Source organism: Fusarium graminearum, chromosome 1, assembly GCF_000240135.3.
Source record: "Fusarium graminearum PH-1 chromosome 1, whole genome shotgun sequence".
Classification (NCBI taxonomy): domain Eukaryota; kingdom Fungi; phylum Ascomycota; class Sordariomycetes; order Hypocreales; family Nectriaceae; genus Fusarium; species Fusarium graminearum.
The window spans coordinates 6123880-6138841 of record NC_026474.1 but is presented as its reverse complement, the minus strand read 5'-3'; the positions used below and the strand labels follow the sequence as shown (position 1 = coordinate 6138841).

Here is a 14962-nt window from a genome sequence, read left to right as displayed (position 1 = left end):
TCTTGGTGAGGCATCATGCCGTGAACTGGCGGAGGTGAAGTGTTTTGGCCGAGGCTTGTTGCGGTGTCGGGTTTGAGACGCAAAGTGCAAATCAAGGACAGAGCAACGAAGAGATTAGTGGAGAGATGGTGAGAGTGATTAGGTGAAGAAGAGGAGAGAGGATGTGGAGGAAAGAGAAAGGAGTGACGAGAGGTTGGGCTGTTTGTGACGCCAGTAAACGCCCGTTGAGAGGAAAAGGTGACACCAGATGAGATGAAGAAGAAGGGATTCCTTTTTTGTGGTGATGTCCAAGAGTCCGAAAATTACATTAAATGAGATGAGCGAGATTTGTAGCGGTAGAGAGAAAGAAAAGAGAGTGAAAGATAGTGGGAGAATCACAGTTGGAGGTTGATGGCCAAGATTCCTGACACTTGTTGGCACTGCCAGCTAGCAATCACTGTTGTCTCTCCCTCTCTCTCCCAACCCCGCAGCTAAACCTCGAATCGACTTGGCAAAAAGGAAACACTCCTACCGAATCTATGGTAATAAAGCTACCTATGCACCACAGGACTCGAACATCGAGTCCAGTTTGCGAGTTGCGCAAGATGGGATGGTGGATGCTTGCACATACATACATGCACCACGTACAAGTACACGCACAGCATAAGCTTTGTCCTTTGAAAACATAAAACAAAGGGAGTTATATACAGCTACATGTTGCAAATGTTTGCTTGTGGCCAGGGCCTGTTTATGGCGTCGATCATGTCTTGCGTTTGAACGACCCTTGGCATGGTTTGCAGCAGCAAATGGCCTTTATCACGTCAACTTTGGGATGGCCAGTGTTGAAATTCAGGACAATACTTGATACCATGTATTTGTAATCTCAAGATATGGCAGTTTCTTTTTTCATCATCATTTTGACACGACATATCTGAATGTCGACTTGACTGGCCACACTACATCTTACCCCTGAATGCAGAAGCATCTACCCAACAGCACCTGTTCCATGAGATCACTAACCCCATAAACCCTCCATATCTACCAACAAAGTGCTGATAAGTACACGAGTTCCGGGTCGCACAAACCAGGCGTTCGTCTCACCTTATGCAGCCCGCCGAAGTTGATGAAGCGAGAAGGCGTCGGGTATCAAAGGTGGCGAGAGAAATGGTTGGTTAGTTTTGATGTGATACAATGACCAGTATGTCTGTAGCCGAAATGAACATGTTCTTTTTGATTTTGCTCTTCTATGGGGAAACAGGGCCGAGAATGACCTTGGTCGAGATTTATATTATGCTGGTGTGTGATGACACTCGATCATGGAATAAGAAATGATGAAACGACAAGTCTCTAGCATAGTGTATATATTAGTATTGCGAGTTAGTAATAATGTCAGTCTGCTGGTTATTTTGTATTATTTCGTTCGGCGTACAAATCTAAGCATTTACTCAGCATGTTTCATAGGCCTTCACTCCACACTCTAGATTGCCCCAGCCATTAAGCAGCATAATGCAAGTTGATCCAGTCGGAACAATCAAAAGGCTATATGTCAATGCACTCATGACCTTTCCGACGCTCGTCACTTGATAGGCCTCAATCACTAACAACCTTTGCTCGCACATCTAGTCAACCTCGACGCTGTATCACTGTGATTCCATGACGCATATGACACTCAATATAGAATTTCAGCCTCAAGTAGCAGTTAATAAGAATCTATAGCACGTTGAATCATTTCATCTTAACACTTAATCGCCCATTTGATAATATTTGTTAGCATATAATATCACAACTGAGGGTTTGATACCCAAAAGAATCCTTATTGTTCTTAATGACCTACAAACTTGACCCTTTTAGTCACTCGGAATATACCTGTTTGCTCTCAGCTGTCACTGACAAACGAAGCACCAGCTGTCACTTGAAGAACCAATTCGGTGCACCTGGTGTCAGTGCCTAGCAACTGGCAACGCCCACCTGACCCTTCGCGCTCTCAGCGACCTTTGCCATTCACTCGAGGCTGGTTGCACACAATTAATTATTTACTAATTTAAGGCCTGAATTCTAGAAGTGTTTGACACTTTATTTTCTTTGGTAGCTTTCATTCCTCCTCAACATTCATCATCACCACCACTACCTCCTCCATCCTCACACTGCTCTCTGCCTTGCTGAGCATAGAATACAACGGGATTAATTTAACCTCGCTATCCCTTTTTGAACCCTTTAAAAGATTCAAGGTGTTTGTTTGCTATCCTATTCACAGTACTACCTACCACAGTACTCGCTCTCGTTATTGCTTTCGTTTATTCGACCTGCCTAACAAACGCTTCTTTCACAACACCAAACGCCCTCAGATCACCCACATATCTACTAGGCACCGGCCCTGAAAGATCAAACATCGGCGGAGATTTAATTAGGCTCCCCTCACGTCATGTTTGACGTATATTGGACCGACCCTGACCGTGAGCTCGTTGGCGAGCATCGCGCTAGAAAGGAAAAAAGACGAGAACAAAAAGCCAAACAGAAAGAAAAAGAACAAGAGACCTCCACCCTCCCACGGTCTGCTTCCGTCGCAAGTACCACATCATCCACCGAGTCTCGTTTTGGCTTCCTTCGACCTCGAAATGGAAAGCAAGCAAAGACCAGAGACAAGACCAAGACGGGGCTTCTGACCCCAAGCCAGCACTCTTCTCGCTCCAACTCGGGAAGCTATCATCGCTCAGCACTACTGGCCAACTTATCTGAAGTGTCTCTCGGTGCTACAAGAGCACAAAAGGCAAGCATTCCTGCTTCCGACTCTATCACCGACGCGCACATCTGCAGTCGCCGAGAGTCTGGTTCCTACATTATTAAGCATGCCGGAGCATCGCAAACTCCTCCAAGATCCGAGTCTGACAAGCCAGAGTCGTCTATTGATATGCGTGTCTCCTCTGAGGCCGACGTTGACCATCCCGCTACACCTTCAGACTCGGCCAGCGAAGGGTAAGTCCACTGCAAACAACAAAGAAACCTGTCGCTGACATGCCATAGAAACCTCCCAGTCCCTTTGCTTCAGAATGACTCAACCCCCTGCCTTGTGCCGAGCATTCGACTTCCCAAGGCACCCAAGGCCCCCATCACCATCAAGTTCCGGCCTAATGATCCCGACTCGTGGCGACCACCTGAGGAATGGGAGTACATCGATCGACTAGCCGAGGAGGCACGACAGGCAGAGGCTGACGAGGACGTTGAGATAAAGTCTCAGACTGATAGCCAAGTTCAACAAGACCCCGAGGCGGACTTCGAAAAACTCAAGAAGCAAGTTGATGAGATGGCTGCTGCGAGTCCCGCCGTCGTGCTTGCACGCATCAAGGAGATTTGGAGTGTCACCGATGAGAGTCTCCATCCAGATTTGAACATTGAATTGAAGCGATGGATGCTGTCCTCTCTGAACTACTTGGATGTTGAGCGGAAGACCAGCCCCGTTGACGCTTCTGATGCGATGTGTGATTCTGACAGTGTCAATATTCTGGCACTCTACGAATCTAAAGGTGAGTATCTACAGGAAACCCAAATAAAGACATGCTGACATATTTAGTTGCTGCCTCTTACCTTGCAGCTCTGTACCCGGCAAAGCAGGTTCATCATCTATCCGCAGAACCTCTACCGGCCGCGCAGCTTGCCAAGACTCATCCAATGCTTGTGCCGTCCATGTCGACCTCCACGCTTCCACTCGAGAAGTACCTATTCGAGACAGTGTACTCGCTTTCGCTCCCCTCCGCCAGCCCTTCAACCGAAATTCCGGGGGTCCTCAAGAATATCAACAAGTCCTTGCGAGCCGGTGGTTCTCTGCATCTCACTCTAATCAATCCGCTCCCTTGTGCGGGGACACTCGGCTATCGCATGCGAACATGGCTCGAAGAGAACCTCCTGATCAACCTAGAGCGGCACTTTAGATGCACCAACCCGAGCAAGTTGTTTCCGGACTGGATGGGCGAAGCGGGTCTGCGCGGCCCAGGAAGTACTCTCACAACATCCAAGTTCTACGCCGTGTCAGCCAGTATCCGTAGCCAAATCGACGACAACGATCCGTTCGTCGAAGCAGCTCCCACCGCACGACAAGTGAAAGCCGAACTGAGAAGCATCATCGGCCGTCTGCTATGGTTGGAAGTCTGGGGCAGCTTTGTCACCGGAGACAAATGGTGGTGGGAGGACAAAGGTTGCGTCACCGAATGCCTCGAGCTTGGCACAGTTTGGGACTACCACATCATAGAAGGGTTTAAGAAGGGGGAGACTCTTGAACAGATTGAAGAAGAATCTTAGGGCTTTTGGAGAAAGAGAGGGAAGTAATGATGTTGCTGGCTATGAGCATATCGGCTTCATTTTCTTCTCTTCGTTTTTTAAGCCACTGCGTTAGAGACAGAGAAAATGGCTTCTTCAGAGGGATAAGAAAGATACCCTTTCTGGCAAGAGCGGACTTTTAAGGAAGAGGATAACGCTTGGGGCCGCATGTATGTAAAATTTTGCCTGGATGATAGAAGCATTTCGTTTTTTTCCTTTTGAAATACTAAGGGGATGTAATGGCAGTGCTTTTGTTTTGAGTAAATAGTTGTATGAGGGCAAATTATAGAAAGTCGAGAAGTGAGACGTCATGTATGTTTAAAATTGTTTTCCCTGCACCTATTTTGTATATGAATCGCACAATATCTGAATTCCCAAATCACTGGGTTGAGCTGTGAAGAATTTAGTTCCCGTGATCCTCAACACCAGAGCAGTCAACAACACCACGCGAAATCGACCATGGTGATAGCCTCAATTTCAAGTCCCACTACACAAGCAATAAACACCACAAAATGGATCCTGGGCTCAATTTCTCCACCTTTCCTAAACCCTGATCCCTTCCTTTGGATCAGATCATACGACGCACACTCCGCCAAGAATCGACAACAGACAAAAATCATCAACGGATACTGGACAGTTCCGGATGACCCTTGGCAAGCCACCACAGAGATACGGAATCTATTTCTAAATCCCTGACGCCATGTTCAAGATTAGCTGTGATTCCGAAAAAGAACTTTGGAATCTGGCTCGGACGAACGGAAGCGCTTCTCCAAGCGCGGTTGTCAAGATTTGAGACCATGCGGGGACCAACGTTGAAAAGCGACAACTTGTAGCCACGCGCGTTGACGGGTTCAACGGTCAAGATTAAGTTGAAGAACTAGCTGTATCTTGTTGAAGTGGCATATATTCAATTGATACACGAAATTTCATCGACGCCACAAACTCTAGTCTAAGGATTGCCGATACAACACTAGGAACGGAGGCGAATGACTACGTGAAAAGACCATATTAACAGAACAAATAGGCAGTTGTGGCAGTAAGAGAAGTAACTGGAGAATAGCGATGTGTTCTTGAAGAATTGAATGTCATTGAAATTGTATTACTACTAAAAACAAAGCTTGGGTATCCATAGTCTTCTTCTCCAACGCTGGTGTAGCTACCACAACCGTCTCGTCTCGTACAAACCTCCTTCACTAATCGGAGCACGCCTTGGCCACCAAAGAGTCATGTCTTCATGATATAAACAACAAAAGAAAAGACGTCTGAAACATCGCTTCCAAACAAGTATCTGACACCTATCATACAGACTCGTGTTCTCGTCGCTCGTCATTTGAAGCTGGCCGGCTCTCGTTTGCCAATTCAGTCATACTTTCCGTCTCGTACTTATTGGATCGTCGAATATGGCCGAGGCTATGTCGGTGGTGACCCAAGTGGTGGTTAGGCCCAACTTCAGGTCTCATACCACCGACAAGTTCCGTCACATCTGGGCGCTGACCCATGCGTAAGTCGTTCTTCAAGTTTTTGCAGGCGCTCCAAGATGTGACGATGTAGATCAGTGCATTCCAGAAACCCTGGAGTGGAAGCACAAAGGCGCTCATAAATTCGAGAGGCTTCGACGAACGTTGGTGGAAAACAGAATAGACACGGTTGGAACTCGAGGGAACCCATGTGATTAGGATAGCCGTGAAGAACAATATAGCACACTTGGTATACTGCCACGATGCGTTGTTGAGTTCGCGATTCCGCCTTCGATTCGTTTGAGCAGCAGAACGCTGCTGGTATTGAGGAACTTGGATACTGGCTCGCGTCTGCTCCCTGTCGATAGGGGTCATCTCGTCCACGATATCCCCGGAGCTTGGCTGGGCTGATATGTGAACCGAGTAGTTTCCATTGGTAGCGCTCGGGTTATCGCAGTCTGGTATCCGTCCGCTAATGGGCTGTAAAAGGATCCCGTCGGGCTTCACGACTTCTGTTGTCACCGAGACCTCGGTCGTCTTGAGTGTAGTAATATGGTCTCCGCCGCCATATGCCAAATCTCGGTCGGCCGAGCTGAAGCCGTCTAGTTCTCTGCGCTTGCGGTAGATTGTGCTGCCGGCACGGATGTAGATGAAGAATGTAACAATGATGACCAGCCTGCGATGGTCAGCACCCAAATCATGAGCAAGTCTAGGTCAAATAGTCACTTACCAAACAGGACCATAAAAGGTTATTATCCGCCAGATATCCCACTCGCGACTAACCCAGCACCATAGTGTGGCATTGCCGTACATTCTTTGGCCGTCGGCGTTCTTGATAAATATGTAGACAAAGGCTGGAACAAAGGGGACACCATAACATGCAACAAGATAGTAAATTTCCATCTTGCGCAGTCTTCGAGCATCGAACTTGTAGTAAAACGTCAAATAGACGTTGATGGCCATGGTAAGAGTCCAAAATGCATCTGCAGGCATGAACCTGATATATGTCAGTACTCAAGTGGTATTGACTGATGATGTTGTGTAAGTGGACTTACATCTGGATGAGAAAGGCTTGCAATTGGCAGCCCACAGAGTTGGAATCCCCAATATATGATCTGGACATTAATGTGCCGACATTGACTATCATGTTTCCAAAAGAAGCATAAAACACCAAGCGGTTGATTGGTTTATGGAATGCCTTGGATAATAGAAAGGTGCCGATAATGAAGATGGAGCCTAGCAATGAGAAGACGGAGCATACTCGCTCGATGATGCTCAAAGCATCAAGATGCTTTTCGTCAAGATTCTGAGTCATTGTGAAGTTGCCAAGTCTGAAAGAGATCGGACGAAGAATAGATGATATCCTGGTAGTGATAGTGTTGACAAAATCGAGGTCCAAGTCTCAACAAGAGAGAAGAGAGAAGCGGTCGGTTTTAGGTATAATGCACCATTCTTGTTTGTGAGTGAATGAATGTTTGTTGAAGCGAAGAGATGAATTAAGTTGGTTCCTTGATCGACAAGAGGCAGACCTCAATCCGGATATAGAAGGAGCGTCTAGTTTATGTTGGTTGGTAGGGACTGTCTAGAAACAGAAACAGAACCAACAAAGGTGAAGTGAGGTAGGCAGGCGCCCTACACCGAGGTGAGAGAGTGCTCCAAGCGTCGAGATCAGGTCGAGATCGAGGCCAACAGCATCAACTAACAACAACCAACAGCCAAGCACTATAATTAATTGCCTTGTAAATCGAGATTGAGAAACGCCATGTCAAAGTGCCAAGTCAAAGAAGAGGCGCTTTGCAGGGGTAAGGACCAAGAAGGCTTTTGATCAAAAAAGGTGGCTTCGATAACGTTTGCAAACATGCGGGAGACGCTAGAAACAAAGAAGACTCAATGCCGATGTGAATAGAATATAAAGTAGGGAGGGAATGATGGCGTGTGCTGGTGAGACGAGGGGCGAGATGCAAGATACAAGTAGTCTGTCTCACTCAAGAGCCGGGACAAAGGATTATTAGTGATGGTCGAGGAATATACCGAGAAAGGGCCAAAGACGGAAGAAAGAGGAGGACACCCATATGTACGGTGATATTGCCATGGCGCTTACTTGCTGTATCTGCTGCGGTCGGGGGACGCTAGAACATTATGAGGATACAAGGTGCAAGTCATGGACGAGGATCCCTGGTAATCCTGGAGCTGAAGCATACAGACCAACCGCCCCTTGAATAGAAGCCATGACAGCGGGAGGACGATCTATGGCCCCAAGCCACGGCGTTATTCGCCTAATGGAGCACCAGAGCACATCAGTTTGTGTCAAGTTTGTACGATAGTCGCTATGAGAAGAGGGTGTCTGGACTTTGGCTAAGCGGTATATTAGGCTATGAGTTTCTTCAAGGCTGATGCGATTGGGTAGAGAGCACACCATGGAACAAATGGTGATCAGACAAAAAGAAACAAGCTCAGACGCACGCTATGGGCCGAGTTATTGAAGATATACAATTACCCAGGGGATCCCAGTTAACCTTGATTATATGATCCTAATTGAGGTCTGTCGTGTGGTTTCGGGTGTGAGGAAGAACTTTGGATGTTCCACAACTATGATGAATAATTGATTACAGGCACAGAGTGAGAAAGGAGAGACGAATTCTGCAGGTAAGCAAGAGTGTGAGGCAAGATTAGCTCCACCAACAATTACCCAGTTCAAGGGGGAAGAGGAACAAGGTAGAGAGGTATGTTGGTAGTTAATAGAACAATACAGTACCTAGAATACCGCATTTGATAGAACAATACAAAGTGTGTTTATGTTGATGTTCAGAACTAGACTGGTTTCGTTGGACGCTATTTTCTAAGCCATCTCCGAAACAGAAGGACGGTTTGCTGTCAGACTCACTAGACAGGGACGGTTATTGTGGTCTCAGCCAGACGATCCGAACTACACTGCAACTGCAAACCGCATTACCAACGTTGTCAACCCCCTAGCTATAAGCTTGGCCTGCCCAGATCTCTCATCGTAACACCATCGTCCACCAACATCAACACCAGCAGCACAGACGAAGCCCTCTTCCGGATTTTATCGTTCTCTTTCCTCTTTTCAACGTTAATGTCGACGTCGTAGTCCACTTGGCATGCGGGGGTTCAGTGTCATTTATCATAGCTTGGCTTGGCCTCAGACTCGCCCCCTCCGGGGAACCCTTGTCTCACCTGGACGTGTCCAGTCTTGGCTAGACTAGTTCCAGCTCTAGGCCCAGCTGGTCGACGGTAGATGCTGAGAGGGTCCGGGATTAAGAAAGCTGGGGTTCATTTCCTTCCTGACCGTCCAACGTTGGCCACTTTGACCGCCAACTTGTTCTGCTCTCTTCAACTGCAATTTATCCATTAGTTAGGCTGCCAAGTCACTCAGTAGCTCATGTTTGCTACATCAGAATATTTTCTTTCCAAGATAGTCTAGCTCGAGCACAGTCTACGGGTCATCGTCTGGGAACTCGGATTAGTTCTTCGGATGATCCAGTCTATCTTCATCTCCCCCCGTCGCCTCACTTTCGATTTTCATATCACATTAATTACCTCGAGTCAGATCTCATCTCAATTGTTTTCTTCTGAACGCCTCTGCCGATTTATCCTCGGTGCTGGTGCTGGTGCTATAAACCACGTGCGTGAGACAAGCATGCTTGGAAACGATTGCTGTGAACTGCCACGCGAGCAAACAGGCCTACTGCAGTTCCGTGTATCGTGACACATTTTCCTTGCCTGCATGAAAAATCGGTCGATTCCGTTTTATTTTCCCTCCATTAAATCCCCTGCACCCCAAACGCCACATCGTCAGATTCTCGGAGGCTCAAGTCAACAACAACTCTTCGACAGTGTGTCCGTGTTGAATATAGGTCACGTTTTCTGTTACCAGCTGGGATGGCATGCCTCCGGGGTCTAGACTTGGGATCTGATTCCTTCAAAAGTTAAAGTGTGACATCCATGCTGACGCATCAAGAGGACCTGGTTCCTTGATCCTTGTCGTTGCAACCTCGAGACCCTCAGATCTTTCTCTGGGGATGGCTAATATTATCTTTGACTCTTTCCGCAAGTCGTTGGGTGTTGACAATGTTGCGCCTCTTGGGGCAATCCGGCGTCTGTTTTCTGTAAGCCCAGATTCTTAACAATAAGCCACCCCGGTTATCTGGGGTTACAGAATCCGGGGTATTACCCCAACCCAACCCAGCTGTCCGGGATAGGCTACATACCATTGAACCTATCTTCCCACCTCAACTGTCTCAGCCAGTTTGTGGGCTCTGGTCGGAATGAACTGTAGAAATGAAACATTAGTGGCCAGTTGTTGTCAAGGTAAGGCAGAGCTAGCCTCGTTAATAACCAAACTAATTAAATTGATCTGATCCGTGGCATGCCATGTCCTTACGCCTTTCTACTAGCCTCTCGTCTAGTCTCCCCGGCTAAAAGCCATGTGCCCGAGCTCGGCCTTCGCTTTCACGAACCATGTCGCGGAAGATCGCACAGCTTTGCTGAGAAAGGAAACCTACCTGTTTGGTTCCGTGATGCGCACACAACTATATCCTCTCACACATTCTTTGGCCGCGTTTAAGGGCATGCTAGACAGCGCGAGCATTTCTTAGACGCGCACAGTTGACTTGGCAGTGTCAGTTACCATCGTGGCCAAGCCTACCATGTGCACTTCAAACTCTCTTCCCCCTTTGACCTGAGCGTGATACAATCCTGTCCCTCTACCAGGATACCCTTTAGCTTTACCCGCTCAACCCCTACAGTTGTCATCTAGATCCTTGGCGAGTTGGTTGGAGCCATACCGACTTGGGAGCAGAAACCACGGCTCGGGATGCCCCTGTACAAACTTGTTCGACCTCTCGGTTCCCATTACCACATGGACGACTTTCCTTGCACTACCAAGCCACAGGTACGAAGTCCCAGATCCGTTGTGTCTGTCGCACCATGCTGCTGTTGCTTGTTCCACGGATCTTACTGCCACGTTCCTCCTCCCAGGGTACAGTCTAGGGCGTAGTTTGGTCGAATATCATTTTTGAAATCTGATATCATGCTTGGAGCTCAAGCAAGATGCGACTATTTTAGAAACTAGTATAGATACCAATACAATGGCACAGACGTAACTTCAACAGTCTTTGTATGCCAATCATCTGATTTGCCGCGAACCTTTCGTTTCAAAGCACAAGACTCCTGAGAACTTCCAACCGACATCGGCTTTGTTCTATCCGTGATACATCCAGCATCATCTCCGTTCAAACGATTGCGGTCCTTCGCATCAAAGGGGGCTGAGTTACCACAGTATCGGAAACATAGCTGAAAAGGGATATAGTTCTTCTCGGGTATCACCTGTTCCTATGTTCTTTCAACAGAGACTTATGATAGATCAATAATCTATGAGTCCTCGACAACAAAGCTATGTCGGAATGAACCTACAACTGTGACGTGTACCAACATGTGTCTTAGATGAGATATCAAATAAAACATTCTCTGGATGAGAGACAGATAACAGTCAGCAATCTTTGCATAAAGGCAACAGTGGCGGATTTGCCCCAGTATACAGTTGGCTTGGTCGTATAATGAAATCTCAAAGTACAAACAAAGAGCACCCTTAGTTTGGCGACTGATGCATGTTTGATACCCAAACTCTATCCCTACAAAGGACTGTAAGCTTCACTGGGCCTTTCAATTCTCAGTGATAATAATGTTGATTATCTTGTGCTTTGTGTATAGATGGCTCTGATTAACATGCAGTGCCTGTTGATTCTTTACCATCTTTCAGTTCCGGTTTGACTTTTCCACCAGTTATATACAAAGGTATCAATTGCAACTATTCACCCATATCATACTTCATCTACTATTATTTATTGAGTAGAGCGACCATGCTTTCTTCCTACTTCTCAACACAACTTTTCACTCCGCATACTATCACTTGGATGCCTCATAATAAACCGATAGCCCAATATGCCGAAAGACGCCAAACCCAAGAAGAAAGACCGGAAGCGTCTTAAAAAGGAGCACAAGTCACCGGGGGCCAAGAAGCCAGACATGAAAATCGAAAAACTCGATGGAAGGTCATCTCAAAAGAAGAAACGACGCTCTGAAAACCAAGAGTCCCTCAACTCCATTCGGACGACATTATTCAGTGTCCACAACAACATCATCAACAAGAACAGAAACACACCGACCGAGACACAAGAGTTCTGCTCCAAGATGGGAATCTTGTATAGTAACATGCTCGAGCTTGCCTTCGAAATGGGCACAACTGAGGAAGACACTGAGATGGAGTGGCAACATGAGCCAACGACACATGTTCATCTCGTTCGCACGCCCGAGGAGATGGCTGCTTATCCTGATGGAGCCGTTGTCCGGCCCTGGCAGACGGGATCCAACTTGAACTCCCCCAGCACTCCGAGCAACAACATGGTAGGGCAGCGGCCTGAAGTTATAGAAGAAATCTGTTAAGAGGGAGTTGGTAGATGTAATGAAGGTATCTTGAATTATGGATTGGGGTGGACATCCGGTATCGATGGAAACATGGCATTTGTACAGAGTTTGTGATTTACTTTGGAGCCTGAAGTATATCTTGTATGTGAAAGCTTATTAAGATCAAGACATTATCAAGAGATGGGTTTATAAAAGGTTTTGATCACGCATGGTGAATAAGATTTGAGTTCTGCGAGAAAGGCATAAAAGGCTTAGGGCCCTCCTTCCGCAGAGTAAGAGCTTGCTTGTTTAATACCATCATCACTCCGGGAAGGCACGCCCCAAACACTAAATAGGTTGTCTTTAATTGTCGTCAAGAATAACACTCGTTGTCATAACCTTCACCTTTCACCTACAGCATCTCAACACTCCCACTCACCCTCAACTCTCCCGGATGGACGACACTTTCGTACTTTATTACTTCACCCCCTCCAACCGCCTTTCTTTATTATTTATTACACTTCAATACCGCCAAGATGTCACTCTCTAGTATTACTGGAGTCGGCCTCTACAACTACGCGACACTCTCCAACACTGCGTCCTATGCTGGGTCTTTTTCGTCTAGCCACTCTCGAGATCCATCATACTCGAGACGTCCGTCTGTACCTATGAACTCCTACCCTGCATCCTTGCATTCGAGAGCCAGGAACTCGACCGACTCGCGAGTTGACCCTTACTCGTATCCCCGCACCAGCGAGTCTTCCCATGCTACCAAAGCAACTTCTGTCAACGAGGAAGCCATGCGCATTCTACGCAGGAAGCAAAATGATCGTAAGAACTCGGTAGAGCTTTCATACTCTTCATCTGAACAGCCACGATATCACAGACACAGTCACCATGCCTACCATAGCCATCATCCGGACAAGCGCGACGATCGATACAACAGCGCATCCGCAAAATCTCGCAGACGCATGAGACGTGTGGCTACTCCACCGGACCCAACTCTGTCACCTCCTCCCGTGCGTAGCAGTGTTATGGCTGTCAAGTCAACCAAGAGAAATGACAACATGGCCAATTTGACTTGGCGACGCATCAGTCAAGGAATGAAGATAGGCAAATCCAAGAAGAGCGAACAACAGACAAATTAGGAACCATCTGCTGCGGTCGAAACGAAGCCGAGAAGAAAAAGCAAGTGGAGGTTCTGGAATAAGCAAGAACCCGACTATATTGCTGAGGTTATTGCTGCTCCCCCTAGCCCGCCAAAGCCCAGAGACGAGTTGGGTACAAAGGTCATCACAAAACGGAGACCCAGCATTACCGAATGGCTTGCCGAAGACTCGAGTCCTCCTCAGTCCCCGACGACATTGAAGCGGTTGTTCGAAGAGGAGGAATGAGAGTGCTGGGGTTACTGCTCGAGTCATTTTGATCAAACCTGGATACCCACAGATTGCAAGAGAGATGGTGATCCTGGTAGTCGGCAGATATTGTTTGTTACAATTATAGTTGTCTTTACCTTTTAACAAGATATATTTCAATATGATCTGGGTATCCGTAGGGTTTAAGTGCACGTTCCATGGAGCAAAACACGGAGGGAGTGCGTAAGGTGCTTGAACTATAGGTTATCCTGGAGCTTAAAGCGTCCGCGGATAGTAGAGGCATATAACTTCCACTTATCATAATCATGGGGGTTCACTCGGCTCAAGCATGATATGTGCTCTCATGCACATGAAGCGGCACCAAAAGCAGGCGATGTAACGCATCCCTCAACCTCGTGAGACATGATGATCGGAAAGCTGATCTTGACCTCATGAACGATTTACCATGCACGTCATCTCCGGACCGGTGAGCTCCGAAGTTGTTGTTTCTGCCTATGCCTCTTTATTTTACCCGTTATCGCAGAGCCGCACAGCTACGGGGTCTTTTGTCTGCCCATCTTTTTCACCTACCTAGGTATCTTGGTTCATCACACAACGGTATGCGGTGTGCTCTATCGTCAGTCTGGGATAGTGAATACGAGCATTTTTATCACACTGCATCACTCCGAAACTAACAAGATGACGTCGTAAGAACGGGGGATGATCCCCCACGAAGCAAAGGGTCTGGTGAATACGACTGCACTGCACTGCAGTGCAGCACGGGAGGAAGCGGCGCTTGAGAAAGGGAGGGGTTTTTCGTTTTGCTTTTTTTCTTTCTCATTCTGGCTTATTTTGTTCAAGGAACGTGGGGAAGATGGACGTATGTTTTGCATTGTGGGTTGATCACACTGCGTTGTATGGATGGATAGTATATGGTGGAGCTGTGCAACTGCATGAGGGTATATTAGCGATTGATGGGTTTCCTTGATTGCGATATTTTTAATGTTGCATTTCGATTCTTCTCATGTTGATGTATTTCTTTACCCCAAAGAAGCTGACAATATGTAGAATCTCGTGGTTCCTTGGTTACACTTTGCAACAGAGAAGGATGTGCACTTTTACACTCCCACTTCACAACATGCCGTCCCGTCCTCTAGCCTTAACTACAGGGGCAGACCATGTTAGTCAACGCACTTGGTCATGTCAGCATGGCATAATACCTTAGCAGCCTAGTCTCTAGTCTGCCTTGGTAGTCTACACTGTGGTTGAAGATACTTGGAGGACAATCTAATATAGTACGACTGCATATTTGTCTCAAAAAAGTGTTCCTACCAACCACCCAATGGAACTATGTCTCTCCTCTCTCTCCACTCCGCGCAGTCAGCATCCAATCCATTTGTCTGTCACTTTTTATTGGGGGTCTTTGTAATTTGCCGA

The 14962-nt window shown here is 47.1% G+C and overlaps 5 protein-coding genes across 5 annotated transcripts; 4 read left to right on the top strand and 1 right to left on the bottom strand.

The window, feature by feature from the left end:
• Positions 1-2401: 2401 nt before the first annotated feature.
• On the top strand, positions 2402-4272 carry FGSG_01862 (uncharacterized protein; the record flags this gene model as incomplete). The annotated part of the gene is made up of 3 exons (XM_011319408.1): positions 2402-2952; positions 3001-3500; positions 3548-4272. 3 exons carry the CDS (start codon positions 2402-2404, stop codon positions 4270-4272), a joined length of 1776 nt encoding a protein of 591 aa, XP_011317710.1.
• Positions 4273-5588: 1316 nt separating this feature from the next.
• Positions 5589-7062, bottom strand: FGSG_01861 (uncharacterized protein; the record flags this gene model as incomplete). The annotated part of the gene is made up of 3 exons (XM_011319407.1): positions 5589-6423; positions 6478-6744; positions 6803-7062. 3 exons carry the CDS (start codon positions 7060-7062, stop codon positions 5589-5591), a joined length of 1362 nt encoding a protein of 453 aa, XP_011317709.1.
• A 913-nt stretch (positions 7063-7975) lies between these two features.
• On the top strand, positions 7976-8720 carry FGSG_12023 (uncharacterized protein; the record flags this gene model as incomplete). Its single annotated transcript, XM_011319406.1, has 5 exons — positions 7976-8062; positions 8249-8287; positions 8360-8470; positions 8507-8534; positions 8557-8720. 5 exons carry the CDS (start codon positions 7976-7978, stop codon positions 8718-8720), a joined length of 429 nt encoding a protein of 142 aa, XP_011317708.1.
• Positions 8721-11708: 2988 nt separating this feature from the next.
• Positions 11709-12209, top strand: FGSG_01860 (uncharacterized protein; the record flags this gene model as incomplete). The annotated part of the gene is made up of 1 exon (XM_011319405.1): positions 11709-12209. One exon carries the CDS (start codon positions 11709-11711, stop codon positions 12207-12209), a length of 501 nt encoding a protein of 166 aa, XP_011317707.1.
• A 497-nt stretch (positions 12210-12706) lies between these two features.
• On the top strand, positions 12707-13564 carry FGSG_01859 (uncharacterized protein; the record flags this gene model as incomplete). Its single annotated transcript, XM_011319404.1, has 2 exons — positions 12707-13189; positions 13319-13564. The coding sequence occupies 2 exons, from the start codon at positions 12707-12709 to the stop codon at positions 13562-13564; spliced, it is 729 nt and encodes a 242-aa protein (XP_011317706.1).
• Between the last annotated feature and the right edge of the window lie 1398 nt (positions 13565-14962).